This window comes from Rissa tridactyla, chromosome Z (assembly GCF_028500815.1).
Source record: "Rissa tridactyla isolate bRisTri1 chromosome Z, bRisTri1.patW.cur.20221130, whole genome shotgun sequence".
Lineage (NCBI taxonomy): Eukaryota > Metazoa > Chordata > Aves > Charadriiformes > Laridae > Rissa > Rissa tridactyla.
This window is the reverse complement of record NC_071497.1, coordinates 55,238,424-55,262,334: the sequence shown is the minus strand read 5'-3', so window position 1 is coordinate 55,262,334 and position 23,911 is coordinate 55,238,424. Positions and strand designations below refer to the sequence as shown.

Below are 23,911 nucleotides of genomic sequence, written 5' to 3'. Positions count from 1 at the left end.
CCCATTATGAGAAAGTGCTTCAGCTCTATATTATACCCATAGTTAATGTGAATTTATAGATTATTGAGAATACTTTACTTTTAAAGCTTAGCTTCAACTGTTCAGTGTTATTTTTGCCCTTTTCACTCCTTACTGTTTAAGTGACCTAAAGCTACTTTTGGACACCAAAAAAAAAAAAAAAAAAAATCAAACAGCATCTTTCTCTGTCAGCTCTTGTAGAAGAAGATGAAGATATGTTCATCACAGCAGCATACTCTATTCCCCATTCATTTCTCTGTATGATGTATGGCCAGATGGTGTAATTCAGTGATTAATATTTAGGCCTGCATGCAGACATAGTTAACATAAATTATGTCAAAACCAGGCAAATGGACTGAACTTTAATCTTTCGTGTTTTCCTCACCAATCTGAACCACTTTGTGGCCTTACTATCCCCCCACAAAGCACTGTTTTGGCAAAAGAAAGTTAATCTATATTTCCTCAGACTTAATAGCCACACTGGAACAAAGAGTGAGTGGTATTGGCAGACACATTTCAGAAGTGTGAAAGACCAATAACTCATGAATAACAAGTCTGTACTAACAGTTTTAATGAGTGCTTTAATGGTTTAATGGATGGCACTTTAATAGGATTTCTAGTATATTCATTCTGAAAGCTTGCCTTCAATAAAGCTGTCATTAACAAAGAACTGGATTTCTTCATAGCATAACTGTGTAGTATGGGTGCTTTGTGCAAAAGAAATAAAGGTATCTGTAATACTGTTATTACCCTTTGACTAATCTTTCAGCTATTGTGTTCTAAATGGTTGGCTGCTGAAAAAAAGTCTGTTCTGTTACTAGGAAAAGACTAGAACAACATTTACTAGTACAATGCACCATCCATAAAATAGTTCTTTGACTATGAATCATGGTAACCAAAATGTGTTTCCAGAAGAATTTCAAACAACAAGGTACAGGTAAACTCTGTACCTGCTCATTGTGAAGTTTTCCTTTTTGCTACTTAAACAAGAGACAAATGCTCCCTGCTGTGATTGTGAGTCTTCCAGGAGTACATCCTGGTACAGTACTACAGTACGAAGGAATGCGTATGACAAAATGGCACCCTTCCTGGTGTAAGCTGACTTATGTCTGCCTGCCCTGGAACAGTGCTCTACTAAGGGTCACTATTCCAGCAAATTAAGACCCAGCAGGTCTGAGCCTTTGTGTGTCACTGGGATTGTGAATTACTGCATAACGTAGAACAGGAAGGAGGCAAGTCCTGTGAAGAATTTCCCAGAACTGTAGGTGCTGTGTTTGAGGCTCAAACTAAATCATCAAAAAGCACTGGGTCACAGAGAAACCTAAGACCAGGAAGAGAAAGAAGAATGAAAAAGGCACATTTGAGAGGATGTCAATGCAAATAGACTCTGCACCACTGGAGAAAGTAGTCAGCTACCCATATAAATGAACAATTTGACCCTCTTTTACCAATGTCCGTGATTACGATGAGTATTTCATATCATAGCTGATGAATCTATAATAGGATGTTATTGTATTTTGCAGGAAAATTGCTAGGAGAAAGAGATTTACATACTGCATTACCAAAATATGAATGCTAGATGCATGAACATTAATATATGACCATGGTAACTTGCGAACTGGAATTATGTTTTCTTATTAAGGCCGAGTTTTTCACATCACACTGTAAATGCTGACATTTTCAAGTGATATAGGGGGAAAACCCCACATTTTTTGCAGGATTAGATCTTCCTTGGAACTCAAATCCTAGTCCTAAAAACAGTTAAAAAAGCACAGATGAGACATTTCTTGTTGACACTTGAAGTAAAGTGACCCAGATGTTCAAGAGTAGCTAGAAATACAACTAAGGCTTTTGTCAAACTCCTCTCAAGAACAAAGACATTTCCTCTACAATATCAAGCTAATATTTCTATGAGATCATGTAACCTGATTTCAATGTAAACAAACAAGCTATATATGCATATAACTAAAGTATACTTAAGGAGGAAAATAACATTATTTAAAACATCTTTGAAGGACAGTCTCTGTTACATAAAAACCTTTAGAAAACCTAACTTTTTAAGAAGGATTCCTACTGTTTTCTATTTCTTTGCCTTCTGTCTTAAACAAAATCTGTTTATTCCCCATCTGCAATTAAAATCCTTTGCCTGTGATAGCATAACCTGTTGTGGTGGAAATAATTTTGTGTTGAAAACAGAGGACTACACTCAACTTCAGGTAGGAAATAAATTTCAGGAGCAGAAGAATGCTTGGTTAATGAAAAACTTTGCTTAGTTTAAATATTTTTGTGATTAAAGCATCATGTGGTTTTGTTTTATACAGTACATGAAATAAAGCAGCTCTTGAATGCTAAGCTTTGTAACTGTCTCTTATGAGACACTGATGCTGCATTAGATTTTCAACATATTTTTAAAGCACCGTCAACTTTTATTCTTTTAAGAAAGGAGTAAAGGAGTGAATTTCTTCACTGATTCCTCCATTTCCCTCCATAAACCCCCTAAAAATATTGCAAACGAATCTTTCTAAAAATCCCCCACAAAAATCAGTTTTACCTATAATGACCTACAAGTCCTTGAATAATTTTTCTTGCTATGAGAAATGGACTACTTTCCCTACACACATTAGTGTTTTCAGTTGGCAAAATAAACCAGACTTTATTATTGATAGTTTTACTTCACTATTTAAGCCGACTCTGTGGAATTCCTTGGCAAAATAGCATTAGGTATCAGACCAAAACCTAGCATCCTAATATGATAGCACCAGCTTTCTTTTATCTGAAAATTCTTTTAATTATACAAGCATAAGCAAATGCTATTATCCCAAGGAAGAATTCATGGCATAAAGGAAGGAGATAATACACTACTGTAAATCTTGACTAGTGCCACCTCAGATTCCTACATTATGCCTTTAAAATTGTCTATCATAACTACCCTGCTGGCTCAGATACTTATCTAGATGGAACTAAGCACCAAACAACCTAGATGAATGCAGCAGCATATGTGCTATTAATAAGAAGACAAACAACTTTTCATCGTTCACTGACTACACTGTTTCTCAATAAATGGAGCAGTCCTACGAAAGTAAAGAGTACCAATAAATGGTGTTTGTAATATAAGAAAAGGGAAACTATTGTAAAGATAAAGAATAGAAAACAAATTCTTGTTGAGAAGAAATTGATTTTTGCATATGAGTCACTATTATCTGTAATGATATGGCAGTTAAGTGCAGCTGTTTCTTTGGTACAGATTCATTCAGTAGGTTATCTGTTCTTCATGGACTTTTAAAGCATTTTATATCAATAACAAGTTTTATATGTGCTTCTACTATATAAAATTTATTACGTTTTAGTGTCCAGTGTTTATCTTGTTGCAGCTTGAGATACAAAAAGATAAATGTACTATATTCAGTAAATTGTCTTCTCATCACAAATCCTATCCACTGATATTGAAAAGCTACAATAAAACTTGTAATAGTACAGCAGTGTGGCACAGAGTCAAAATGCACCTTGGTCTTCTCCAATACTCAGTGTTAAAGCAGAAGACATGTAATGTACAGAAAGAGCATGATAAGGAAAAACATTAAAATTATATACAACTTCTTGTAACATTAGTTAACCAGTGCACACACATATACACAGTAAAATCATACAATAACACATAGAGACTGATAGTGTAATTTTTGTTTTGCAGTGACAGGTTCTCACACAAAAACGGTATGAATCTGAATCTACTTCCTTGAGTGTGTAAAGCTATGGCTACGGATCTCAGATAATAAATGTGAAACTATTTTACACAAAACCCAGGAATCTGCTTTGGAGGAATAGATTTTCTGTTCTGTGTTGTAGGAGGAAATGACTTCACAAATATATCTAGTGTATTGCATAAAGTAGGCAGAACATTACAGTTCTGATTCAGTCTGTCTCCATGATCACTTTTTATTGTTACATTCTGAAGCCTCAGTTAAGAAGGAGATACGATATAAAGGTCAGTTTCTTATGAACATGGCTTTTTACTTAGCAGCTGTCAAGTCCATATGGAGCCTTGCATTACCTAAAAAGCCCACTGAAACTGCCAATGTCAGCAAAAGCTTCATAATAATCAGTTGGGGTCAAGAATCTTGTTTTTAAATTAGGGAATACAAAAGAACTATGTGACATAAAGGGTATGTCAATTTAACAAGGTAAACCAACATTTTGCTAAGGCTTGGGGATGGCAAGCTAATAATAAAAAATAATAAATAATTAAATAAATATTATGAAAAATTTATTTTGAATTAGGAATGCACTTTACTGAGAAGAGCACTATATATGCTAAAACTACAAAACCACTTCATCCAACAGGTGAATTTTAAGTTTATTTAAACCTTGTAATAGTCAAAATCTTTAAGGCTTGACTCCTGTCTTGCTTGAAATCTGGTATTCAAAGTAAGGTTGTGAGAGATGTATAATGAGAGAAGTCTCCACTGTTCTTATGATCACCCCCCACCCCAGAGCTGGGGTAGAAGAAGCCCTGAACAAGACACTATGAAATAGTTTCTTGACTAAGTTCTGAAGACTTACAGAAGTTCTGTAAGTTCTGAAGACGTATAGAAGTAGGAACTCCCCCAGTCAATGACACTGAAGCTTAGAAAACATTACACAGCTGGAAGATGTTCTACACTGGAGAATACACTCCTTTTAGCACATCATAGCAATCAAGGAGTTGTGTTTTTTTTTTTTCTTTTTTGTTTCTGAGAGTATATAGTTTATACTGTGTATATTGCTACTTACTTTTTTGCAATACCTACTTTCTTAATTTGCCACCTTACCCTGGGTGTTCCTTTCAGAACCAGAGTACAGATGGATGCAGTTCGGACTTACAATTTCTTTAATGGCAATTTCAGATTTTCTCAACTAGTTTTCACAGAGCACAAACCGGAACATATTCTCAGAAAAAGAATAAAAAACCACCACCAAAAAAAACCTGGTTGGGAACCTTTGCTCTAGATAAATGGAGAAGAGTGGGTTGAGTTTGGGATTATTTGAAGAAAGCAATCCTGTCTTATCTCATGGTCCAGGTCTACAAAGAAGTTTTCCTTCACCTTGCCTAGGAGGCCACAAGGAAACTAGGAGGTTTCATTAGAAAATTATGCCAGAGAGTATAAATCAGCAGAGGAGAGAGCATGTAGATGTGTGCTTTCTGTAAGAAAAGTTTTTTCTCTCTTTTGGAAGTACTGAAGAGATGGGGAGGTTCCTGTCTGTCTGAAGAGAAAGTGGAAACAGGCAAGGAAGAGATATTCTTCCAAAAGGAGAAAACCAAACTTGTATGCAAAAAATCAAAAGGCAGTGGATGGTACAGGAGCAAGGATGGAATAGGAGCAAGTATTAAAATACTTCTAACTACCTGAAAAGGGTGCATATAATACGAACAGATGTAATAACAACAGTTGTGAAACAAGTAATTCTTTTGAAGTGGCAACTACGGTAAGGTGTGCTAAAAAAAAAATAAAACATCCTTTTGAAATTGAGATAACCTCCTGAAAGAAATCCTGCAAGCTGGATGAGGAGTCAGAGTTCATGAGGAAACTGTATATATAAATTTTATTTTGTGGTATCACAAAGATGTCAGAACAGTTGTCGTATACTATCAGTCTGTTTTTGAAGAATTTCATCCCTGCAGTGTAAGAAATTCCACAAAAAAGTAAAATAAAATAATGGAATGCTAAGGAGGAAAGGGCATTATGAAAAAAAAAAAATCATCAGTTGTAACTGATGAAAAATGTTTGTTTTACAAAATGGGAATTATCTGGAGGATTTTATTAGTATCAGTAAAGGTCAGTGGTTTCCTGCTGCACGTTACACCTTTAGCTCTTGAAGGTGAAAAATATCTCCTTTTCCTTCTGTGTCACTAGTTCAAACGTAATCTGAAGTGATAATAACTGAACTGTTACCATCTGTACCCGTTTCTGGCTCAGAATCAGATAGTTGCTTTTAAGGGACTTTACTGAGGACTGCTGCTGAAAGAAAAGGTCCCAATCCCCAGCCACAAATGTTCTCAACAGCTCCCTTGTGCTGGCACTAGAGCTCATGCAGCCATGTGGTGAGCTAGTTCAGGGAATTGATCCAACTGAAAACAGCAAAGAAAAATAAAACAATTAGTTTTCAGCTGAATCTATTTCCTGAGATAATCCTTGAACAGCTGCACATGCGCTAGTGCCAGGACTGGCACAAGACAACAGGAACGCACAGCCAAGATAGGGAGATGACTTACAGTGATCATCAAACTGCAGCCTTAGTCCACTGCCTAGACTAAACCACGAAATCAAATAGCAGCGCTTTTCACTAATTCTGTTTCAAAATGCATGAACCTTGCATTAGATGGAAATGAAGTGGTATCTCTAAAGCTGGGATTTCAGAGATAAATGTTGAACTCCCTTTAGCAAAGCAATGTGAATGAAGCTTGGTGTTGACTTACAGTTGCCCACGTTTTAATCTTGAATGTCTGATCACTCTGCCTCAGATGGTACATTTTGTGAAAAAAGAAAAAAAAGTTCTGGAGGGACAGTACTAAGAATTTAATGATTTAATGTATCTTCACAATGTTGGCTATAAATAGTTAAGATTATGTTCTCAAGATGATTTTAATGATTTAAATAATAAAGGAAATATAAAACACCAAAACTTTTAAGTTATATTACACCATAAAAAGAACCATGTCATCTCCACAACATGCTCAAGACATAATAGAAGTGCATTGTTTATTTTTAAGGAAGTTGTACTACATTACATGACTTGTAATGACATTTTTTATTTATTAAATGGAATTTCCTACACAGATTTTCCAAGGAATTTGCCTATAGTACAACAGGAAATGATTGTCAAATTTCTACCAAATGTTAGGGTTTTTTTACGCTGAACATTCTGTTACACAAATTTCCCTGTCTGATTCTTTATATGCTACAATCTTCGTACTTAAGAATTCATGATTTAAACACAGAAATATGAGATGCACATTTTTCGTGTTTGTAACAGTAAACAGCAGTCGTGAGATACTCTTCAAACGAATTTATTTCCATGAATTGTTGGGACTATATTTTCCTTTTGACATCTAATGAGATTATTTTTTAGAGCAGTCTTAAGGTCTTCCTGAATAGTGTGTTCAATTAAATAATAGGCAATTGTAGTTCTCTATTATAGTGGTTAGTATTCAGTTTTAACATTTTTTGTCAAGACTTGTTAAATACATTGGGCATTTACAGGATCTCTGTATCATGCAGTCACATATTACTATGGAACCAACATGTGAAAGTCGTCTTCAATGTTTTTTTATTGCACTGTCCGTGTTTGTATGAACCTTCAAATGCAATGAGTGTGCAGTCACTAAAAAAATGACAGTAACATGGGTTTTTACTCCACCATGCTAACTAAGTCTTGGGGAGTTTTAAGCAAGGATTAGTGACACAACAGACTACAAAGAAAATACTGTGTCAGTGATCCCTCTGGGAGCTGTTAATCCTTGGATCACTGACATGACCGCCCACAGCTGCTCTAAAGAAGCATTCTTTTTCTGATGGTTCAGTGCATACCTTATCTACAAATTTTTGACATAGACCATATTGACATTAAAGAAACAGCTATAATTTACTGCATTTAATGGATGGCTATCTGAGTCCCCTTAGCCACAAATTACTGACATGAGAGGCAGTTACTCTCCACAGTACCAGTGCCTGTCTGGGTAGGTATAGTCCATGGATCACTGACAAGCTGGCTTGCAAATGATTACTCTCTTCCAGTTAAATTCTTTCATGCTCTTATAGACTATCATTCACCGATTATAAATGTGGTATTATTTACAGGAGGAAAATACAATGTCTTGAAAATGTTAAGACACAGGGCAATTGCAAATTCTTTTAATCCATGCAAAATTAACATGGTGGACTGTAGTGTCTTTGGATCTTATACTACATATCTCCTGTCAACGTTACAGTGGAGATTTTTTAAATAATCTAAGGATAGTTTAACTGCATAGTAGATGGATGTTTGCACATACTAAAAAGAGTAAGTGCTGTATCATTCACACACTAGTTAAGTATGTGCCCATGGAATCTGCCTGACGCATATCCTTATAAAAAGAATAGATTTTTACAAGCAAAGGAGCCACCTAACAAACGTAGTCATTTTACACAGAGAACTTTTTTTATCATGGTTTTAATATCATACAAAACTGGCACCATCAGGATGGGTACCTATCAGAGAAAAGTTAGTGAAACAGAAAGCATGACATTTTAAGCAATTTGAATAATAAGAAACTGGGGAAAATTACCTCATACTCCTGTGAGAACTTCAAATTGTCATTTGCTTTCAATCTTTCAATGTGATCTGCAAGTTCCAAGATAGGTATTGGGGGATGACTGGCCATACCTGTTAAACAAGAAAGAACAGAATTTAAAGTAAACCACTGTGATGAGATCACTTTAAAATTTAGAAAATGCAGCAGTTAGAATGGCTAGAAATGTGTAAGTAGTAAAGATGTCATATGTGAGAGAAGCAGGCAAATAGTTTGGTTACTCAAAGCAGGACATGCTCTGGATAGATGAGGTCTGAAGCCAAATGAAAAGAAGTCACCAAGCATATTCCCAAAGCTAACATTCCTACTGTAGAGGAAAGAGTTACTGTGATATGAGTCAATGAGGTTAGCTAGGCATGGAAAAATGAGACAGTTAGACCTGATGTCGACCTCTGCTTTGAGTAATGACTCTTAATGTCATTTCAAACTCCTTCTCCTGCCCTGCATGAAATGGAAACTCCATTGAATTAGATGAAGAAAGGTGAGCTGAGAAACAGACACTGAAAGAGCCCTAAAGGGGAAAGAATAGTGTTTTGACAGAAAACAAAATGACTTATGCATAATCAAGAAAAACGAACTTGAAGAATGAAGGTTACCAAGGTAACCGAAGACACCTGAACCTGCAAAGGAAATGGTAAAAAACAAAGAAACCTCAAACCAACATAAAACTAACTTATAAAATAAATTATAAAAAATGAAATGGATAGCGTGAGGATTAATAATAATGCATCAAGGTCTAGAAGACTGACTATGCATTCTGTCTAACTTAGAAATACTTAAATATTTTATGAAATTTTGAGGTGACTGACATTCACATGCAGCTGTGAATGGGTAGAATAACATGCACCATTGCTTTTAGACAACAGTCACTGAAGACAACATTGGACGTCAGACAATTAGAACTTCAAAAATGTTTTCACTAGTAGCAGATTGTAGAGGCAGGGGTTGTAGAGTTTGGCTGGACACACATACTGACTGCACTAGTACCTTAAAATATGATTAATCTGAAACCCCATTTATCAACCCCCAAAAGTACCTACAATCTACTTCAGGTGTAAACATCTTTGTCCACTGATGAAGATACTGAATGAAAAAGAAGAGCTGGGAATCAGAGATAGAAATGGGTGTGGAAGGGAGTATAGGGACAGCAAGGCAAAAGAAAGACAGAAAAGATGTGGGGTCAACTAGAACAATCTGCCAGCTGAAGATTTGCCGGGCAAAAATTTGTGAACATTTGTTTCACGCTATTAGTCTTCACGACCCTTCTCCAAAGTGCTTACATTCTTCTCTTCATGCTTTATACTATCACACCTAAAATGAAAACGAGTTTTCAATTGCTTGTGGGAAGAAATCGGAGCTGGCTAGAAAAATCAAGCTAGTGAACCCCATGATCTCTTGAAATTAGAAAGGGAAAACAGTGATGACTCAAGGGGGCTCAAGCTGGAAGCCATGTTGCACAATGCAGTTTGCTTTGTCACCGTGAATTTCAAGAGCATGCCTAAGACAGTTAACTTGCTTTTCCTGTAAATGTAGCTGAAAATGACCATGTGGTTACAACACAGTCACCCTACAGCATGTTTTCTTTTTTCTTTTTTAAAAATTCTTGTTTTCTTTGTGATTCTTTGACATTTCAGGCATCATACTAGAGTCCAAAATAATGTCCATCAGCACTGGCCCTAATGCTTCTGACCCTAAATATATATATATTTATATATTACCTTCATAGCACATCTGTGATGGTGAGACATTATTTAAAGTAGATATTCAGGCAAGCTGTCAGTCAACTAACAAAGCATAATATGTAGATATAATGGGGAGATTTCTTATAAATTTCAGTTAACAAATCAGTCTATAAGTACCAATCTATTTGAATCGGTTCTGGTTGTCTCCCATTTTCTTAGAAAATTCACTTAATAGAACTTGACTATTCTCAAAACGAGTGTGGGTGACAGTCATCTAATAATTACACTGATTGATCCAGATCAAGCACCCCTATGGAAAATATGTAAGTGAAAAGGCACAAGAGAACTCTAGATTGATCCAGAAATGGAGGTGGACTGATGTACATCTAAAACAGTGCTTGAACAGAGAAAATAATAGAGACAAAGATGTTTAGACCTTTTCGAGCGAATCGTGGGAGAGAGTTATTATCATATAAGGACTGAGTGGTAGTTTGGCTAGAGAGGGAGGACACAGAGCCAATCAGGGAGGCGTAGGGGACTGAATTACTGCTCAAAGCTGTAAAAAGTAAAAGCCAATCGGAAATGGGAAACAAATTAGTAACAGCAGTAGACCATCATAATCAATCAATCTTGCACATACAGGCACTTCAGACATGCACAAAACAGCCTCTGGAAACTCAACTAAGGAGATGTCTAAAGGTCCAGTTACTCTACTGTAAACATAAAGGACATAAAACCAAAGAGAATGAGATTTGCTCATTACATGGTGAACCTGACTAAATCACCAGCATCATGAAAACAAATCTCAAAAATTAGCTTACAGCGAAGGAATTTTTTTAAAGATGCTGACCAACCATTCTTTATTAAACTAATTTTGTTTATATGCTCCTCTGTATGCCACTTGACATTCCTAAGGGGAGATTTCATAATAAACACTTAGTGTAAAATGAAACTTGACAGAAAACTTTATTTTTCTAAGGAAAAAAAGTAACTACTTAAGACTTCAGAAACTGGCAAATTTTGGCTGCATATAACCCCTTTCTCCACAACTCATTTTAGGCACTTACATTTGGACACTTATTAACTTTCTTCAAATAATATTTTGCAGTTAATTTACAAAATGAAACAATTGCATTTGGTATATTTTCATCTTTTACATACATAAAATGTGCTCTACTGAGATGACAAAAGTAGCTACTTTTTAAAAGAACTGCTGGAGGACCTTTTGTTATGTAATCAGCCTATGAATCATAACAAGCATCATAACAGAATATGCTATGAATGAACATTTTAAGACATCATCATATCTCATGCAAAAGCACGAGGCTTCTACTGAGCTTAATGAGAGTTGCATGTGAACAGCAGGTGTAGAACTTGACTTAAAAAAGCCCACCCAAAATACAGCTAAACACACTTATTTTTGTGGCTACAAATAAGAAAATACACTTATTTGCTGACACACCTCCACATCAATTAACGTATGCTATGAAAACACAAAAAAATTAAAGACAAAATACAACTAAATTACAACAGATCCTGTGACATGCTAGAAAGTCAAAAGAAACAGCATGCTGAAACATGCTTTCAAACTTTCTTTAAAATAAGAAAATAAAGAGACAAAAACGCTTAAAAACTCAAAGAGAAAAAAACCGCAAACCTAAACCCACCACATGCAAAACACAGCTGAAAGTGTATCCATAAGAGGTTTTTATTTCCAGATTTGGTAGAAGATCACCAAATGTGATTGAACTTATGTAGCCTAGTAATAACCCCTCCACATGAATTAAATGAGAATGTATGGTTTAGTTACAGTGTAGAATTATCTTCTGGTTAATCTGTGGTAAATAAGTGACTAAGGAACATGGGATACCGTATGTGCCACAATTTCAAGCAAAAACTGAGAGAACAAGGTCAGAATTCATCTGCATATTAACAGACATTAAACCTGTTAAGTACACTCCTTTAGCCCACTGAAACAGGTGGGTGTTTTGGCCTTGTTGTTAGTGCATTAAACTAGGATTTTGTTTGTTGTCAGGGTTTTATGATAAGGGCTTTTAAAAACATTTAAGAAACACACATTTATTTACAAATTTAAACCTGTAGGTTGACATAGCCACAATAAACAAGAAGGACGTTAGAAGTTAAACAAAGTGCCTAGCTGCTAGCATACAGACCACAATATAGATAAACTGAAAATGTGATACATTGTTTTTGCAGAAATTTCTTTATGAAATGAGTTGTATTTCAAGTCCATGTTGAATTAATACTCTGTGATTTTAAAAACTGATACATTATATCCTCATTTTTATCTAATAACACAAAATACCCTCCCACACACCAATCTATGTAGATTAAGATGTTGACCCTTTACAGAAAAAGGAAGGCATCAGTAACAGTGGTTACTGTTACTGATATCTACCCTTATCATAAAGGTAGAAAGAAACATATTTAAAATTTGGACATGGAAAACAGAAAAAATGAAAAATGACCCTGATTCAGTAGGAATTTGGCATCCATGAAAATTTAGCAAGGATGCCTTTAGTATATTAAAAAAAAAATTAGTGTTACCTAAAAATTTATTTTTCATACAGTTAGAGATAAGCCAGAGAATGATCTTCCATCTTGTGACAAAGCTAAATTTAGAAGATTTACTCTAGAGAAATATGTCATTCTGCAATAGCTATTCTAAAATAGTTACCAATATGCATATAATATTGCAAAATAAAGTCACACTTTTTCCAGAAGAATGTATGTTCTTCAAAACTAGAGTAATTATTCTGGAACGAAGGTAATTTTTGTTCTGTATTAAAGACTTAGCTCTATCAAACAGCCCTAGGGGCTCTGTAGCCTCATGGCAGAAGTCTCAACTCTGATTGATGTGTAAAAGCCATCTACACTGAGAAAAGGGGAGACCTAGTTTTCAGACCTGGATATAGAATTGTTCAATACAATAATATTTTGCAAAACTTTTGGATAAAATACAGAAAAAAAAAAAATTACTCTTGTGAAGAGCAGAACTTTCAACTCCATCTCCCAACTAAGCAGATTTTGATTTCTTCTAAGTTTGAAAGCAACCAAGTGGGATATCAGAGAAGTGACATTTGCACTTTGAAGCCTATACCTCTTTTAGGTGCCTAAATCCTTCATGTGAGTCAAGTTCACATGAAGAGCTATATGTAGGATTACTCACTGTGAGAAAGCTATTCCAGTCTGGTTTTGCCATGGAGGCAAACCACAGTACTTCCTTCAGCATTGTCTCATAAATAGAAATTGTGTGGATAAGCTACGGGAAGAAATGTCCTGCTATTTTGCAAAGCAGGTAACTAAATCCAGACATCACTTTTTCCACTTTTGTTATTTGCACCTTTTTCCTCTGGACCTGTTTTACCCTTTTTCTGCCTTACCTTGGAAACAAGTTAGTGGAACTTCCTTCGCAACTTAGGGAATAAGTGTTTGTGAGCACTCACTTTTCTAATAAAAAAGCAGAGTCTTTAATCCAGAGCTGTAATAATTCTATTTATTTTTCTTGTATTTCAAAGCATCTTATTTAGTTCATAAGAGATAATGAGATAATTGTTTAATTGCCACCCAATTACACAAATTACTTGTAAGTGTGACACACGTTATACTTAAATGAGGAAAAAACCAGTCACTTTTGAGGCACGACTCAATTTAGTTCTTTGGCTGATTGGCAGATTGAAGTCTTTGCCTGAGCCTTGGGTCTCTCATAACCCACTCAAACCACTTAACAAAAGTTATTTTCCCCTATGCAAAACCGGGCTTCCTCATTTGATGAAACCTTTTGTGAGGGCTTAATTATTACCCCTTCCCTACCTTTAATCTCCCATGTGGCATAGACACTTCTAGAATTTGCACACCATGTTAATGATTTTAATCCTGTATTTCACAGCAAACTTGTAGAATGGGAAGAATGTGACTGACTTTTCCTCAGTTACCCCAGTTACAGAAGAATAACAGACTTATCAGTTAAATCCTGTATGCTACTGAGAGATTGGTTATTTTCATGTTTACTCAAAAAAACCCTAACTTGGCACAGCTGTGACCCACTGGCTGGCATATGGATTTATCTAACAAATATACATTTTTGGATAACACATATGGACATGGGATCTTGCTCTCAGATGCAGAACTGTGGGCTATTCCAAATGTCAAGACAAAATGTCAAATTTATCTATGAAGTTACTCTATCCAAGGGAGGAGTGAAGCCAGAGAGGAATTTGATCATTCCTGGACAAGGTATGATAGGAAACGCTTTAAGTAAGTACAAGACTGGTGAAGAATGAAGTTCTGTACTGACAGGACAAGATAAAGTGAAAGGACCACGGGCCACAAAGATGATCTGAGGGCTGGAGCACCTCTGCTATAAGGACAGGCTGAGAGAGTTGGGGTTGGTCAGCCTGGAGAAGAGAAGGCTCTGAGGAGACCTTATAGTGGCCTTCCAGTACCTAAAGGGGGACTACAGGAAGGATGGGGAGGGACTCCTTATCAGGGAGTGTAATGATAGGACGAGGGGTAATGGCTTCAAACTGAAGGAGGGTAGATTTAGATTGGATATTAGGAAGAAATTCTTTACTGTAAGGATGGTGAGGGAGTGGAACAGGTTGCCCAGGGAAGCTGTGGATGCCCCATCCCTGGAAGTGTTCAAGGCCAGGCTGGATGGGGCTTTGAGCAGCCTGGTCTAGTGGTTGGTGTCCCTGCCCATGGCAGGGGGGTTGGAACTAGATGATCTTTAAGGTCCCTTCCAACCCAAACCATTCTATGCTTCTGTGATTCTATGAAAGCAAGACATTTGCTGGGCTGGTAGTTTAGACCATGGATTTTTATGGCATCTTCATGCTGAATTGACAATTTTATGACAAGTACAACATAACTGTGCCTAAATCATTGCCTAAAAATCACCAAAGATAAAATATTGCTTTCCCATAATTTCTTTCAAAAAGTTATGCCTGTATTGGGGATATTTTGTACTTCTGTTTAGAAATTCAACTTACCACAACGGAGGTTTCACTTTCAAGTTATTTGGGTAGTTATACTTGATGAGACCTTTCCTTACACAAAATATATGGTTACTAGCATTTTTGCAAAGAGGCTGTTTAGAAATCTTTTTTAGTACTAGAGTTTATGACAACCCAGAATTTTATAGGAGTGTCTCATTCACCTCTCCCAGCGAAAACTGGCAATCTAATCTAGATATGCCAATATAATTTAAAATTTTCTTCAACACTTCTTCACATTATGGATTAATTATAAATTAATTTTTTCCCCTCCTTGGAGGGGGGCACTAGTGTGCCTGGAAAGCTCCAAGCAAACTGTGGATACTTTCATAATCTAAATAAATAAATCATTATAATAACAATGATGTCCAATTACTTATCCTGATGCAGTTGTACTGACTTGGCATACCCTGAGTATTAACGTATATTCAGCACTCTGTCATTTATTTCATCTGTACGCAGTGTTCAGAAATGGTAACATCTTACACAGTAGATAAGGCCATCGTATGAGGGTAACTGCCCTTTTACTGTCTCAGTAAAAGAAACCCAACACATAACCACATCAGCCACAGTCGCTTCTCTCAGCTGCCTGCTTTGCCCCAGCAGTACCCTATTGCCTATATCTTCTACCTGGTAGAAAATAAAAACACACATCTGAGAGCAAAATAACAACAAAACCAACAAAACTGCTATCCTGAATGTACAGCCTTTCTGTAGTTTCTCTACATTTGTCTTGAAAAGCTTTGTCTTGCATGTTATTTAACAGTGTGCTACTGCGTGGAGTTGGATAAACATTCCAGCAGAATCTATATATCTAAGTTAAATTCAGCTGGGTTTTAATGAATTGCTAGCCCAAATTGAAGTTAATATGAGTTAAGTGAAGTTATGTTTTTACTAGCACAAGAACCCTACCTTGACTACACTGGGCCTAAGATTACATATTAAGAACATGTTAATTAGCAAGTGCTACATGGCACTGCAGAACTCCTAGAGCAGGAATTTTCTCCTTGATATTTGGTTGCACGCTGAGTAACATAATGGCCTGACCTGTGCCTAAGGGTCTTAGGTGGTACAATAGTAGGAAAAAAGATCATAATTTGATTTCTGTACTATATTTTTAATAATAATTTTAATCCTCCATTTTATGAAAAGGTTTACAGCAAAGAAAAAGACCTCATAGTAGAAATGGACTGCATATGTTCTGCTCAACTAGCTTCACAGAACACTGCAAACTTCCCAGATAAACTATAGCACTGCAAGGAAACGTACACTTCCACTCCTCTCCAGTTCTTTTCAGATCAGTGGGGTGGAATTATGGTGCCTATGAGTGCCACAAACTCTGCAATTTTTCAGTGACTTTACATTCTAAATGTAAATACAGAATTAATTACAATAAATTAATTTTATATGTAAAGTTGTTAAGACTTGGCAGCATTTTTTTTTCTGCCCACATTTCATTTTAATTTATGATGAATACTAAATGGATAGGTAAGACTCTGCATCTAAAGATATGGACAGCAGAAAATTATGCTTATATACCTAGTTATAAAGCCAGCCACTCTACTCAGTATATACCTGTATAGAGATAATGACCTGTTTTAGGCATAAGCTAAACTGTAAGAACTGTAATTTTTCTTTCGATGTTTCAAAGATTTGTATGTATACTTCTGTCTCTGTAACAACCTTTAAAACTTTGTATGGAAGTGCTGGATAACATACAAAACCTTTGCTCAGTAAGGATGAATCTACAGTAATATTGCAGTCTCAGATGCACAATTGTGAACCAAAACTTTAAATCATTTCCATTTACTGCACTAGGTTCATACTGTAGAGAGGTCCCAAGCCGCATCAACAAGATTCCCATATTTAGATAAAACCTTAACTAGAAGATGCACTCCTGAAACATGCCTAATTTATCCCATCTGGTAAAGAGCATTCAGTGTACCAGAACAGACTAGAAAAGCAAGGCTGGTGTAAAACTCAAGCCTCCAGACTCTTGCCTTTCTACCTCCACCATATGAATGCAGTGTGGATGTTGTGTCTTTATCCCCAAATTCATTGCTTTTCAGATCCACTCATGCTGGGGCAACACTATCTTAATATAGCCACTAATTAGAAGATCAGAAATGAGATTTACAAATTCACTTAACCCTTTCGTACTACGTAGTATGTCAGCTTCTGCAGCTGACAGCTGATTGCAGCTGACAATCTCTCAACATCTCAAGTATGTAATTTCCTGCCTTGAATGAGGTTGAATGAATTATTTTTTGTACATAGTGCAATAAACTTGACAAACAGAAGCCTCAGGAAGATCCAGTAAGGAATTAGCATCAGACCAGGACTGTGTGCAAACATATTGTAATAGAAAACAAGTCTACTGGACTAAAAAATGAGGAAAATAAAGCCAATTAAAAAAAAAATAAATTGACTCATGAAAAGGTGGTAAAAAAATCAGTATTATTTTAAGTATTTGTCTCCTGTTTTTTCTTACCTACCACAAGCCAAAGAGCTTTAAGAAAACAATGCTTAATAAATAAAATAAGCAAATAAGATATTTGTGAGTGTATTGCTTCTACCTTCAGAACTACTGACATGCTAATATCCTCCTTGACCCTAAAAGTCAGCCTGATTTTAAAAGACAAGATCCGTATTGTACATTTACAATGTAGTGGAACTTCCAATGATATTAATGGATTACCTGATAATGCAGTAAATAGAACGGGAAGCTTATTTATAAAGAAGTAGCTGTAAGAAGATCATTAATGAATAGAGGGATGTATATTTCCTAATCTTTTCTAGTATTGTTAGGTTTAACTTGGAATTTTAGCACATAAAACACATCCATACAACATGTGTGACTTTGGGATCTTCTTTACAGAACTTTAATCTTGTTTCATGCAGGATTTTTCTTTAAATAAAGAAATTACAGAATTATTTCCAAAACTATCAAAGAAATACATTGTGCAAAAACTTCATATGCAATCAAAACTTATTTCTAAACAATCAGTTGTTCTGTTCTGTAACAGCGCCACTTATCAGTTTGTGATCATAGAGTTCTCAGTGAAGTATTATTGTCTTTTACCTGGAGTTTGAAAATTAAGACGTCGCAGCTCCACTGGGTCTGTGGGATGGTGAGATGGGACCTCCTTGCTGTTGGGTATGCTGCTCTTTCTAGAATCAGATTCAGCCCTCTTCCTGCATGGAGAAGGTGAATACACATAAACATAAGATTGAGGTGTTAGCTTGACAAATAAAGGTGCCTGAGTGCTTAATCATTATGTTCTAAAGGTGAGATGCTTATTTCTGAAAGAGTATTTGATCCAGTGCAATGGTAAAATAATTATGCATGGTGAGTAGGGCAGCTACAATTTGCAATGGCAAAAGGAATCTAAATACAGTAATACCAGAGGGGAACAAAGGCAAGAAAGCAAGATGGAAGGAAGGGAGGAAGGGAGGAAGGCAGGAAGGGAGGAAGGCAGGAAGGCAGGAAGGCAGGAAGGAAGGAAGGAAGGAAGGAAGGAAGGAAGGAAGGAAGAGAGAGAGAGAAAGAGAGAAAGAGAAAGAAAGAGAGAAAGAGAGAAAGAGAGAAAGAGAGAAAGAGAGAAGGAAAGAAGGAAGGAAAGAAGGAAAGAAGGAAGGAAAGAAGGAAAGAAGGAAAGAAAGAAAGAAAGAAAGAAAGAAAGAAAGAAAGAAAGAAAGAAAGAAAGAAAGAAAGAAAGAAAGAAGGAAAGAGAGAGAAAGAAAGAGAAAGAAAGAAAGAGAGAAAGAAAGAGAGAAAGAAAGAAAGAGAGAAAGAAAGAAAAAGAAAGAAAGAAAGAAAGAAAGAAAGAAAGAAAGAAAGAAAGAAAGAAAGAAAGAAAGAAAGAAAGAAAGAAAGAAAGAAAGAAGGAAAGAAAGAAAGAAAGAAAGAAAGAGAAAGAAAGAGAGAGAGAAAGAAGAAAAGCAAGATTGTGTATGTTTCACTTCCTCTAGAAAGAAACAGTCCATGTGTGTTCTGACCCTGAGTGTTTTGGTACAATGGACTCCCATCATTTCAGAGTATCTTTTTCTGATGCAAAGCATGCAGAATATCTACCACTCTGCATTTTCATTCAGGAATATGAAAATTTAATGCTTGAATTTGAAGTGGAATCCTTCTTCAGTAGTCCTCTGTGAGCTCCTGAATGAAAATGCAAACTGGTTGATATTCTTCATGTGATATAAAATGAAGATACAAACAGCAGCAAAAAGTTACTTTGTGAAAACAGAATTGTGATTATTTTAAGGTTTGCTAATGATAGCAAAATCTTTTCCAGGTGTCCAATATTTGCTCTGACATACCATTGTTGTTGGGGGTTTTTTTCTTCTTTTTTTTTCCTAATTGACTCATAATATGACAATGCTAAATCTGTCATTACTCTGCTGGGGTCCGGTCTTAAAAAATGCTACGATTGATTTCTTGAAGTTCTTGAAATGATGAACACCTGGCAGAATTCACGAAAGGTGCACACAGCAATATTTCAAAGATTATGCAAAAAAGCCAAACAGCAACATTGTTGCAGGAATCATTTGAAATTTACTAGTCCTATTTTTTTTGTTGTTGTTGTTTCTGTGGGGAAGGAGCAGGAAGTGTTTTACTGTAAAAACATCCCACCTGTTCTCTGGTAAATACCGCAACACACATATTAACTTCTCTTTAGTGAAGTGATGAAGACTTAAAGCTCAGTCTTCTGGTTTTACTCTTTTTGTTTGTTTGTTTTAATTATTATGGAGAAACTCAGTTGAAATTCCTTTTTTACTTCTGATTCTGACTATCTCAAACTTCTACCACATTATCACAATGACATAGTTTTCCTTCTTCTTAAGTAAAGGTGTGTGATGCAGATTTCAAGAAGTACTTTTATTTATATATATTCTTTCTCCTGAAGTCTAGGGATCAGTGGAACCCTTCAGAGACAAGCTTAATTTACCGTTTTTCCATTTGCAAGTCAGTAATGGGCAGCACAGCTTCCTAATAATCTAGTAAAAGCACTAAAATCTCTTTAATCATATATCTGAATATTTTGAATACTTACAGGACAATTATTATTTCTTACTATTCTCAGGACCATTCGGGGGTTTTTTGTATCTTTCCAGACTACACAAGACGTGAAAATTCTTTCAGATTATGCAATGGTTTTGAGAGAGGTGTAAAAAAATCCATAAGAGACAAATGAGATCACCATATCATTTTCAATTGTAGAACTCTAAGTCAGCATTGAGTGTATGTGTACGGAGCATTATGGAGATTCAGAGCAGCTAACACTTCAACCATAACCATGCATTCCTTCAACAGCTTTGGTTACAGCACTGCGTTAGAACCACTGCGTTAACTTCATTAAAACACAAATAAAACCATATGGACATTGTATAGCTGTGCTGTCTCTTGAAAATGTACCTCATGGAGACACAAAAAAAAAAAGCAGTGAAACTTGGCTGCATATGCTACATTACTTTTTAATGCTGTAAACAACACAACAAATCTTTCACTTGCTGTCATATCAATAGATTACTGTCTACATTCACACAGATTGACAGACACTTTCTCTTAGATCATTATCATGATAACTTTTTTTTCCTCCTTTTCTGGATTAAAGGAAGAGTGATTATTTTTCACTTCTCACCTGTCAGGTTTACTGCTCCATTTTAATGCAGCAAAGAGGAGAGAAAAGGTGAAATGTTAGTTGACCAGCAGCAAACAGGGTAAGCATGACACCATGAAATGTAAGACATGTTGACTTACAGTAAAGATAAACGAAATTAAGGAATGAAAGTTCATACAAATATTTAATGCCTGGGAATCATAGATTAAAAGAAGGACACAAGGTTAAATCCAAACAGAATGTTCTTCTGCTGAAAAAAAGCATCTTTTTTAGATATTATATGCACAGTAGTGCCATCTTAAATTTTAACCAGTGAGATAATCGAGAATGGGTGTTTAATTTGAGCTATCAAAGTAATGTTATCATTACACTGACAAATGACACCTCACTAAGCTATAGTTCCCTGTTACATTCAAGAGAGAAGAGAGATGAGAGAAGAGAGGAGAGGAAAGATCAAAGATGAAAGTGGAGGGCAGAGGAGAAAGGGAAGGAGAGAAAGGGAGAGGAAGAGGGAGAAAAAGGCAAGCAAAGAACAAGGCTAAATGCATGAGATACATAAGACTTGTACTAAATTTAAAAAAAGAAAAAAAAAGAAAACTTTGAAACTTATTTTACAAAAACAGGTAATTAAATGGCAAGAAATTTCTAACAGTACCCTAGAAACTATGGTAAGCATAAGGTAAGCATAAATCTTTCTCTAATGAAGTATTACACACCTTTTTAGATTTAAAAGGAATGTCACATACTTGAGGTCTACAGTGTTCTATATAGATCTGTAGTGATCTATGATCTATAAAGATCAGCTAAACAGGGAAAATAATTTATTACCTCCCACCAATATGTTCTACTATACACACACTGTAAATACTCTGTCTATCTTTCTGTCTGTCTGTTGATCATAATAAATAAGGGTTCTACCAAATTTCAATAGCCTGGAGTCTGCAGTGACCAGATTACTCACAGGTTATGAAAAAGTCTTTACAGAAACCTTTGTCATCACTTAAGATTCCCCATTTTCATTCTGGTATTTTTTTTAACATCTGTTTTTTCAGCCTTAGAAGCATATTTCTTCTTATAGCTCAAGATTCAGCAGGTGGCCAGCAGGTCAAGGGAGGTAATGATTTTAAACTAAAAGAGCACACACTCTGACTAGATATAAAGAAGATATTTTTTATGATGAGTGGGGTGAAACACTGGCACAGGTTGCACAGAGAGGTGGTGGATGCCCCATCCCTGGAAACATTCAAGGTCAGGTTGGACGAGGCTCTGAGCAACCTGATCTAGTTGAATATGTCCCTGCTCATTGCAGGGGGGTTGGACTAGGCGACCTTTAAAAGTTAAAGGTTCCTTTCAACCCAAACCATTCTATGATTCAGAGTGACAGAGTTCATTATGTTCAAAAGATTCAAGCTTAGGCTCCTGTCTTCTGAACTAAATCAAAAAGCTGTGCTTTATAAGAGCAAACAACACAAAGTCTGTCAAGATGGCTCTCACTTGTTTTCCCTACAAACAGAAACCCACTCTACAAAAAAATCTGACTGTAGAAAGATCTAAAATGATGGGCATTATCAGTGAAAGGGTGAAATTAGAGAACTTGTGATTTCTTAAAAAACATGAGGAATAGCCACATAAATTCATATGTTGGGGAGGAAAAAAAAGGATGAAAGGATGCTTCATGGGGACATGCACTCGCTTTCTATTTTTTCGGTTTCTGAGATACACCGAACAATTTCTAGAGCTCTTTAATATTCACTGGGTTCCTAACCATCTATATCCTGTGTAATTGAACATATATCACACATTCAAAAGCAAGTCGAATGGATTTACTGTAGGTTTGCCTAAGCTGTAGGTTGCAGTAAGGCAGTGCTTTATCAAAACCACCTTGAGATATAACTGTGACTCAAACAGCCCTCATAACGGTTAGGCATTGTCTCTAGGGGAGACTTAGCCTGCACCATCTCTATATCTAGGTAAGTGTTTGCCTTTGTTTGAAATTTTGGATATAAATCTTACTATGCTGTATATTTTACTCCATCTTTGAACCAGCAAAAAAAATATTTTCTTGAGGGCAAGAATATGACCAAAAAGAAAGTGATGTTTAGTTAATTTACTTGGATCCCTAAATTTGATTGTTTAGATTTAAGTCCAACAGATTAAAGATCTGACCCAAAATAATTCTCTCCCTTCACCGTGACTGCAGGGTGGTATCACTGCTGCAATGACAGAGAAAACTGAACTGGTCACTGGCCAAGTCAGTTCTGCTTGCCAAGATGTCAACTCCAAATTCAACTGTAACTTGGGAAAAAAATATTTTACTGTGAGGATAGTTGAACACTGGAACAGGATGCCCAGATAGGTTGTGGAGTTTCCATTCTTGGATAAACTGAAACCTGCCTGGACATACCTCTGAGCAACCTGCTGTAGCTGGCCGTGATCTGAGCAAGGCTGGGACAGGGCAGTCTCCAGAAGTGTGACCTTTGGTTCTGTGAATCTGTGAGCTCTTCTACACACAGTATATTAATCGGCCTCAGTTGTGTTGGATATTATATCACAGCTATATCCGATGGCAACAAAAGATACTCTTCAGTATTTTCACCATCACTGCTAAGTACTAAGCGCCAATGACCTTTTGGGTATATTCTAATATATGATCCAAAAATCTTTCTATGCATTATCTATGCTTTCAGATTTTAAGAGAGAACTAAATGCAGGGGCAATAATCTTTATACAAACTGACCAACAAATAATAAAGGGGTCAAATATGCACTAATCTTTTTGATAGTTAAATATGCTTCACACCAACCCACAAACCTTAGCCACACTATCTGTGATAGCTTCTGTTTTAAAGGAGGGCAAGACTTCTCCCCTTAAAATGATTCTTTTAGAAACTGCAGTCATCCTTTCTCTGTGATAGAAATTAAAATGTAGTAGTACTGTAAATCGTGAAATTAGTGGGCCAAGTCTGTTCATAAAGGCTTTTATGGACAAAGGGAATTAAGCATAGTTCATTATTTGAGTTACTGCCCTTTGCAGTATTGCATCTATTTCCCAGTTGTCTTCTTCCCATTCCACATCTTCAACATCATCTTCCTCTTTTTAACATTTTTCACGTGTTTTCATGCATTAGGCAGATGTTCTCAATCCTTTGTTTTATTCTCTCCCTATCCCACCTTTTGCATTTATAATTCAATAGATTCTAAAAATATACTTGTAAAATTTCCCATATCCGTGAAAATTTCTTTTTTTCCTACT

At 36.0% G+C, this 23,911-nt stretch overlaps 1 protein-coding gene across 3 annotated transcripts in view; it reads right to left on the bottom strand.

Moving 5' to 3' along the window:
* PTPRD (protein tyrosine phosphatase receptor type D) overlaps nt 1-23,911 on the bottom strand; it is a 373,393-nt gene that overhangs the window by 65,546 nt on the left and 283,936 nt on the right. For all 3 annotated transcript variants that reach the window (XM_054186468.1, XM_054186469.1, XM_054186470.1), the window contains 2 exons: nt 18,121-18,233; nt 8,318-8,415 (listed from right to left, as the gene is read on the bottom strand). In XM_054186468.1, the coding sequence (XP_054042443.1) occupies nt 8,318-8,415; nt 18,121-18,233 (211 nt within the window). The remainder of the gene's footprint in view (nt 1-8,317; nt 8,416-18,120; nt 18,234-23,911) is intronic.